The 9,600-nt window shown below is 31.0% G+C and overlaps 2 protein-coding genes across 2 annotated transcripts; one reads left to right on the top strand and one right to left on the bottom strand.

The window, feature by feature from the left end:
- The first annotated feature begins 3,916 nt into the window (after nt 1–3,916).
- LOC115033410 lies at nt 3,917–6,907 on the top strand. Its single transcript, XM_029485809.1, has 2 exons — nt 3,917–4,705; nt 6,076–6,907. The coding sequence occupies exons 1-2, from the start codon at nt 4,555–4,557 to the stop codon at nt 6,810–6,812; spliced, it is 888 nt and encodes a 295-aa protein (XP_029341669.1). The 5' UTR covers nt 3,917–4,554; the 3' UTR covers nt 6,813–6,907.
- On the bottom strand, nt 4,851–7,373 carry LOC100569061 (protein ALP1-like). Its single transcript, XM_008180056.3, has 2 exons — nt 6,957–7,373; nt 4,851–5,823 (listed from the first exon to the last, which is right to left on the bottom strand). The coding sequence occupies exons 1-2, from the start codon at nt 7,238–7,240 to the stop codon at nt 4,902–4,904; spliced, it is 1,206 nt and encodes a 401-aa protein (XP_008178278.2). The 5' UTR covers nt 7,241–7,373; the 3' UTR covers nt 4,851–4,901.
- Between the last annotated feature and the right edge of the window lie 2,227 nt (nt 7,374–9,600).

Genomic DNA, 9,600 nt, shown 5'->3' with positions numbered 1-9,600 from the left:
CCTTTACCAAAAAAACTTGGTCTACAAGTAAGTCAAATTACATTTCCATCAGCGTTCATATTTTACAACAATGGATCACTCGATTTCTCATGTAGCGATTTTCTTATTTTGTTGTAATTCAAAAACGAACTACTGTAGATACATGATAATTTTACTGATTGTTTATATTCTCATTTTCTATACACCGTAAAATTTTGAAAACATTTTGACTCATTTTGAGCTGTTTACAGACAATTTCAAATTTCAATTTTTTTAGTTTACCTGACTTGGTGTATTTTTTTCTTCAAATTATATAATTTACAAATTGGTCTCTCCGCGAGAGTAGTGTTTTTCTTATTTCAACTACAAAGAATAGGTACTAAGAAAATAAAGTTGACACAACCGCTAAAATGATACCAACTATTATTTAGATCGAGAGTTCTATTTAGTGTTAATTTAATTGATTATTTATTCATCAAAATGTCTCTAATTACAAGTCTGTGGTCCATAAAACTCCTCTAAAGCTAAATGGAAATGCATGATTTTACTACGGAAATATTGTGGATGTTCGTTCGAAAATAAGATTAATGACTCATAGGTAAACGAGAGGGTATAAAATGTATAATGTATCAATAGGAAATTGTATGTAGATTTAATTAAAATTGTCGGTTTAACCAACATTCAAATAACTGTCCTAATACTTTCTAAAAACCGCAAAAAAGTAAAATACCATAGGAAAATTTGCTTTATTATCAAATATCAATAACGAATAAATCATAATATGTTAAAATTGATAACAAATTATTAAATTACCAAGTCTGTAATCACGGTTCAGGTTAGAAATTGAATTTCGGATATTATATGTTTGAGGTTATGTGTATTATGCCCCTATATATTAATTCAAGCTATGTATATAATATATAATATATATATATATATATATACCGAGTAAACAGATGCCGTTAGGGCATTTGGATCTATAAATAGCGTTTGGGATTTCTTCGACCGGTGGTTGGTGATGTACTATCACAGAACAATAATTCTAACAATATTCTATATTATCATGATAATATATAATAATAATTAATAATAGTAATAGCCAATGGGTATATTAATTATTAATACTATTCACCACTGGAAACGTCAAGGGTGGCGGGTGACGGGAGGTCGGCCCGCCGATAAACGTCTCGTTTCCAGGCCACTGTCTAGTGTAGTAGTCCGTGCTATTCACTATATTCACGAAATAAATTTGTCATCATTCATCAATAAAGACGTAAAGTTATTAAATAAGTACCTTCATGTGTGATATTATAAACTTTGTGAAACAATTTATTATAATATTCATAATTTTGTTCTTGTGTTATTATTTATTATAAAAAAGTCTCAAAAATCCAAAAAAAAAGCACTGAAAACTAAAAACTTGCGAAATATGCAAAAAAAAGCAAAATAAAATTTTTAATTTGAGTTCTATGCATTACGAAACTCATTTTTAGCTTACTCTGCTATTTTTTAAACATTTCAAAAGAAATATGCAAATGCTATAAAATCCCAACCCTGGTCATTACAATAAAATTTTCTCGACCAGATAATGTTACTTCATTGGATCTGGTTTCGCCATGTTGTAACTTTCGTCTTCGTTTTCGTTTCTCATTTTCTTTATAGTCACTTAATCCAGACAAATATTTAGCAGAATTTTCATAATACATAAATCTATTTCTATTCCGAGCCGATTTAACATAATATATTGTTGAATCATAAAGCTGAACAACGGCGTTTAAATCAAAAAATTAATATATTTTAATAATTAAATTTATGTATATTTATTCATTTTATCCCAAAAATTAATATACAATAATAATCTATCAATATAAACTTGCTGCCCCCTAAATGAACTAAACAATTTGCCCCCCGGGCACACTTGACCCCCCTCCCCTAAATATGGCCTGGTACTTGACCCTAGGTATTACCTACCTACTTTGTATAATGTAAACTGTGCACCTAGCTGAGTCTCATTTTTTATCGTCAGTCAAAAATGTCAGGCCTTGCGCTATATGCAAATTTTTAAACTGCACTAATACTTAACCAAATTAAGTTCAGATGCGAAAAAAACCCTGCATCAGCATTACCTATATCTTTCTAATATCAGTCAAGTTTTAGGTCTCTAATCAGTGAGCACAGTACATTCATAATATGTCTGTGTTAAAGCTAAGGTCATTCTATTATGAATAAGGTCAAAATTCAATGTTTTACGAGGAGGTATTTTGAAAATCTAATTATTTTTGTCCCGCTCCTCTTATACTTCAAGAATAACCATCGCTGTCACTGTTTTTGACATGGTTGTGTATCAATTATAAATAATAATCACCAACATTAATAATTTTTTCCTTAATACTACGGTCGGGAACTATACGGTCAGCGTATTTATTTTTCCGGTGAAATACAGTCTGGAACTATACGGTTTGTGAAATTCGGGGTTTCTACATTCTGTGAAAATACGGTCTGTACGATTATTTTCTGTGTAAAAATGTAGAGATGTTGATTCTTTTATCAAACAACACTTATTATTTCAAAAAGTGTAAATTTTTTTGAAAATATTTTTTTACATACTTCCAAGTCGCTTATAAAACAACGTTTTTATTAAAAAATTATATTTTTATCCTTATAATTATTTAAGTTTTTTACTTTTTTGAATGACAACATAGGGTTTTAATTTTATATTCCAAAGCATAATATTTTTCTTAATATTTTGATACATGAAAATCGAATTTGGGGCGAGTAGTTTATGAGTTATAAATATTTAAAATTTAGATGAGTGGAGTGGAGTTGTACGGGGTTACCCCGCGAAATGTTTGTCCACTTCATTAACTGTTAGTAAAACATTCGTAATTACCATAGACATAATTGTATGATGTCTATGGTAATTACGTAGGCATTTCGAGGGGTCTGTAAACTGTAATCTACCGCAGGTAGATTGCCTACCTGTTAATATACTGCTGCGAATCAGAACTTTTATTCTGGACAACGGAAAAGTTAAGATAAGTTTTAAACGCCATACACCGAATATTAAATAACGAATTGAACACAGTTTGAGTAATATAGAGTTGGTCATTTAACGGAATAAGCTATTTTAAATAAAAATATATTTATCATTAATACCACTATACTCTGTCCAGCGAGAGAACGCGCCGATTCTGCGCATCCCCCCACGCACCTTGCTATCGAAACTAGTTCCCCTTGGCAGGATGTTGGGTGGGGGAACAAGTTTTGGTCGGTGCGCGGCGCGTTCTTTCGCTGAACAGACCACAGGCGCGTCCCTACGTCGGGCTATGTTCTAGTTTTGTTTTACAAAATACCCATAATTCATAGTACATTTTTTTAAAAACTTGACTAAATTTTTTTGATATTACAATTTTTTTTTTTTACTATTTTAGGGTTACAAGTTCCAAACATATGATATATGGCATAATTAATGCCATTGAAAATTGTCCTGATATTATTTTTCTTTGTATTAAAAAAATTATTTTTATATTATGCACTCTTCCAGTTAGTGCAGCAACTGCAGAACGCAGCTTCTCAACTCTTCGCAGGTAGCATTTTCACTCGTAGTTATAAAAATTGTATGAATACATTTTTATACTTTTATTTAAGCCTTTTATTAAACTATATACTTTTTCTAAAACACAATTTGAATTTTATATTTAAAATAGATACTTACATAAAAGCATACAATTGATATGCATGCTGTAAATTGTTATTAACCGCTTATAGCTTTAGTTTATGCTTATTATTGCTTTGCTGTATTGTTTATTAGATTAAAAAATTGGTTAAGAAGCCGAATGACTGAGCAGAGGCTCGCCGGATTAATCGGTTGATAACAGATATTTAACCTTCAAATTCGGCCGATTAAACTCCGGTTAATTTTAACCGTGATTAAGGCGGGCTGCACACTGAAGAAACTTGTTTTAAGAAACTAATTTCATGAAATGTGAAACTTTAATTTCATGAAACCATTCAATTGAAAATCAAATAGATACGCACACTGAGTTTCACGAAACAAAAATTTCCCATAGTTGCGCAACCACGGTTTCATGAAACTTGTAATTTTGGTTTTATCAATAAAGTTTCGTATAAATTATACGAAATAATATAATTAGGTACCATTTATCATATTTTAGTATAATATATATAATATATATATATACTATACACTGTACCTTGTATATACAGCGTAGCAACAATAGTAAGTAGTATTTATCGTACTTATTGAATATTATTTATATACGACATAAAAATCCCTAGGCTCTCTTCATAGTAAATAAATCCCCATAATAGAAACGTTATCGATGTTTTGACCAATAGTATCTTTGTTTTTTTTTTATTTTATACAAAATATCGCTTGTGGACTCATATAATCTACAAATCTACATATCTAATCTACAATATTATTATTTAATAGCATAACGTACGTCATTCGGAGTAGTTGAGTTCACTTTAGTGCTAGTGAATAATTAAATATATAAGTTCGATATTAATTGATTTTATATATTTTTATTGTTATCTAAATATTTAAATACGATGTCGAAAGGAGAACGAGATTTTAATTCAAAATTAATAGAAGCAATCGAAGGATACGTCTGCTTGTACGATTACAAAAACAAGGATTATAGAAATAGAGATAATGTCGACCTGGCCAGGGAAAATGTTTCAAAGGAGGTAGGACGAACAGGTTAGTAAACAACTTTGAAATAACTTCGATATATATTTGTTAATATTAATGATTACAATGGTTTTTAGTCATAAACTTAATTTATTATATATACAAGTATAAGTATAAATATAAATATAAATATAAGTATAAGTTACCAAATATATCTATAGCGACTATAGTGATATTTTTATTTTCATATTTAATAACCATGTGATTACTCTATACTTCCCACAATTCTTAACCATTGAGGTGGAATAGCAACACCAGGTTTTAAGAAGTAATCACTGAGGTAGTCTCTCATTCCCTTTGCTGTCGTTAAATTAACGTTTCTGTTTATTTCTAAGTTAACATTCGGCATATGAGTGTCTTCATCAATATTAACATCATTTCTTGGCGTATACATTTTTCCTTCTGTTTTGCGAATATAATTATGCAAAACACATGCACATTTTATAATAGATATCACGGTTTTTTCTGAGCAACCTATAGGCGTTTCAAACACACGAAACTTAGATGTGAGCATTCCAAAGGCACACTCGACTGTCTTACGACCTAAAGACAGCCTAAAATTGAAAACTCGTTGCTTATCTGTTAAAGAGCTTCTAGGATATGGTCGCATAATATATGTTTTAAGAGGGAATGCCTCATCTGCTGAAAAATAATAAGGGAAGCTGTGTTCGTTTTCGTCAAGTGGTAATGGTTCTGGTGGTGGTAAATTAAGACCATCAGCTTGCAACCATCGACCTAAACGAGATGAACGAAAAACTCCCCCATCGCTGTTTCTACCAAGATCGCCTACATCAATAGTAACAAAACAGCCATCTGCATCTGCACACGCCATAAGTTGAACAGAAAAATAACCTTTGTAATTGAAATTACGTGAGCCAGTATTTCCAAATTTTTTAATTCTTATGTGCTTGCCATCAATCGATCCCAAACAGTGAGGCAAACTCCATAGTTGTTGATAACGTGCTGAAATGTTTTTCCATGCATTTGTATCTGGAACAGGTAACCATTCTGGATGTAAACAGGTCCATATAGCTTCAGTTGTTTCTGCAACAGTCATACCAATTGTTCTTTCACCTCTTACGAAGTAGTGAGCCAAAGCTCTAAAGCTGCCGCCTGTGGCCAGATATCTGAAATAATATAATAAAAAAATGTTGTGAATTTTTAGGTTAACAAAATAAACAAATTTTCTTGTTTTTTACGATTTAATAGAATATGTACTGATAAAAATACTCATAAAATAATATAATTAATATTGATTTTTATAAAAACTCCAATTCTTATAAATATTGCTCATAATTAAACAGAGTTAAAAAATTCAAGTCAAACACTCATTTGTATACTGCCTAGCGGTTAATAGAATTGTTTTCTGTTTGTTGTAGCAAAAGAGTGCAAGGAATCGTGGAGAAACTTAAGAATAGTTTATACACGTGCTATAAAGAAGCCACCATCTGGATCTGGAGTGAATAATAAAAATAAGACGTGGTATCTTTCAGAAAATATGAGTTTTCTAAAACCATATATCAATATTACTTTGGACAAATCATTACCCGGAAATTTACCACCACCACCTAACAACGAGGAATTTCAAGAATTTGAAGAAGAAAACCCAACCGAAATAAACAGATCGCAATATATATGCAATGACATTGAAAATCCCACATACGATGTTTCGTCTTGTAGTATTAGTGCAGATACTACCAAAACTACCAGCCAATATGCAATGGGGCCTCCAAAGAAAAAGAAAAAAACACAAGTTGATACTGCAGACGATTGCATAATCAACTACATTCAGTCAAAGTCAAATAAACCACCAAATGAAGATAATGCGAAAAAACTTTTTTTATTAAGTCTACTTCCAGATTTAGAAGAAATGAGTACAGTGCAATTCAGAGCTTTCAGACGCGATGTGGGCAATCTTATTGACAGAACACTTGGACAACCACCAATACCATACTTGACATCTAACAACTATCAAACAACTTTACAACATCATTCTGATTCCTCATCATATGATGGTCACTCTCACACATCAGAACAGAATTCTTCTGAGATTGACCACCCTAACATGCTATACCAAGAACTTCAACCATATTTGCTCAGAAGACCAGAAAATTGAATAACAAAAACTAGTATTTTGTAATTAGTATACTGTATTTTTTTTTTATTTCATTAATTTTTATAACCCAGAAAATGTTTAAATTTGTAATTTTTTTTTTTACTGAATTTCTATTTCTAGAATAAAATATATAATTAAACTTACCTCAATGTTATTATGAGTTTTTCTTCTGGTTCCAAAGCCATTCTCCAGTTAGTATCTTTCTTCGTTATATGTGGTCCAACTAACTGCACTAAACGATGAAAAGCAACTTGAGACATTCTATAGAAACTTTGGAATTTATCCTCATCGGCGGTTAATTCCTTTGCAACTACATAGCTACTATGCTGTTTATCTTTTAAAAGTGGATGAATCCAATACCTACGTTTCCTTTTTTTGTTACGAAGCCACCAATATAACATAAACACATCCTCATCATCAGACGACATTGTCGAAACTATACATTAGTTTCTCACACTTTAATTTCACCAGTGTACGCAAATAAGAAATTAGTTTCATAAAACTAGTTTCATTAAATTTATTTCTTAAATTGGTTTCTAAAACAAGTTTCTTCAGTGTGCAGCCCGCCTAACTGTGTTGGTGTCATGCCTACTATTTGCAATTCGCAATCGGCGACGAGTGCTCGTTCGGGAGCGCCGTTTATCTGTCTATGAACGTTCGTCCAGTACGATTCATCAAAAAAAAATGTCAACAAGCAAATCAAATTAAATTTTTATGAGTGTTTGAAATTCATATTTTTACAATATTTGATATTCACTCGATTTCTCATGTAACAATTTTCTTATTTTGTTGTAATTAAAAAACGAATGACTTTCGATACTTGAAAATTTTATATTAGCATTTTCTATGCACGGTAAAATTTTGAGAATAATTTGACTCTTTTTAAGCTGTTTACGGACATTGTCAATTTTTTTAGTTTTATTTACTATAAATATCAATACAATTCTATTTGTCGGGTAAAAAGCGTTAAAATGTAATGCAAGGCTCCTGATATATTGTTACAATAGAAGTTGAAAAATATTAAAAATACATATAGGCACAATTTGTTTTTATAAGCATTTAAAGTTCGAATTTTGACAAAATGTATCAAACTTAAAACGTAATAATTATTTTGTAGTTAAAAATGTATAAAATGTTCAACTTTTATGGCTAAGGATTGGAAATTTTAATCAAGGTTCCACGTAAATAGGTTATAATATATTATGAATTACTTTATTCACAATAATATCATCAAATATAAGTAATATCATAGGCGGGCGTCGCCCGTTACCGCACAAACGCGCAAAATACGCATGGGACAAAACCGAACACAGATTGGGATATCCAGTATTTTTAAATTTTTAAAATACTGGATATCCCATTACAGCACACGTTTATTTTGGACGATTATCGTCACTTATCGACAATTATCTATAACGACATTATTAAGCTTTATCTGTAAAAAATTGTATTCGCAGTGTACAAATTTGTAGTTCATTTTTAGTCGTCTTTCGATCTTTGAATCATTCCACGTGACATTTCAAATAAAATCAATAAAATATGTTTAAACTTTTTACTAATAACCATGGTAATAGTTCTATTGATTTCGACAACTATAACTTTCGTTATTTTAGAACTAATAAAAGTTCAGGTGATATTGTTTGGCGGTGTGTGCAATAAACATGTAATGTAACTTTTATCACCAACAATGAAAAAACGGTTTCAATTCGCAGTAATATTAAAGATCACCAACACAACGAGGACAATGATGAACAAAAAAAAGAACTACAAAACATTCGTACAGCTATTAAACGTAAAGCTATTGAAAATGTATATGAAAAGCCAATAAAAATAATTCGTAAAGAATTATCAAGTATTGAAGACTCTCAGGTATGTTCATAGGCGCATAAATAACGTTTGAGATTTGGGGGGCCTAATAGGGCCTTACTTTGATAATATTGAATAAGCTTAAAACAAAATGTAGGAAATGTTTGGGAGGGCTATGGACATTTTTGGGGGGGCTTAGCCCCTAAAGCCCCCCCTATTTGCGCCTATGGGTATGTTCATCTAATATAAATGCTCTTCGAAAGTCTATGTATCGAGAACGACGCAAAACTTTACCTACCATTCCATCATCTATAACCGATGCTATTCAAAAAGTTAAAATTGCTTGTATTGAGAATAAATCTAAAGAAAATTTTGTACACGTATTTGAAGAGGATGAAATAATAATTGTAACTTGCAAAACAAATTTATTATTTCTCAATGACAATACGGAAACTCTTTTAGCCGACGGTAGGTACATTCACATATTGCCCAAAACATTTTTTTCAGCAATATACAATACATGGTTTAACAAGAGGCCAAACGTTCCGTTAGTATTTTGTTTTTTGCCGTCTAAAACATTAAAATGTTATATTCGTCGGAGCTCATACTGCAGCGAGTAATATGTGTTTAAAAAGGTGGGTAAGTGGATGTCGCTCTGCTGTACAGTAAGTTACAAGTGGGTCACTGTATAATGGATAGTATTAAATTTGAATTCAATGATATAATATCACTGTATAAGAAAAACGAATCTGAGCGGAGACGGTTTGTCAGTCTAGATATTAGACATACATATTATAGGTATACTTATCTATAGAGATGGGAGCTTGGTAAATTTACCCGGTAAATTTTACCGGTAAGGTAAATTTACGTAAATTTTACCGATATTTTTTTTACCCGGTAAATATTTTTTACCGTTCTAAAAATCGAGTGACCACTTATTTCAAATGTTTTTATGTGAACATTAACACTAGTAACATTTCTA

The sequence above is a fragment of the Acyrthosiphon pisum genome, chromosome X (assembly GCF_005508785.2).
Source record: "Acyrthosiphon pisum isolate AL4f chromosome X, pea_aphid_22Mar2018_4r6ur, whole genome shotgun sequence".
Taxonomy (NCBI): domain Eukaryota; kingdom Metazoa; phylum Arthropoda; class Insecta; order Hemiptera; family Aphididae; genus Acyrthosiphon; species Acyrthosiphon pisum.
The sequence above is the reverse complement of the archived record's forward strand: the minus strand, read 5'-3'. Positions and strand labels throughout refer to the sequence as shown.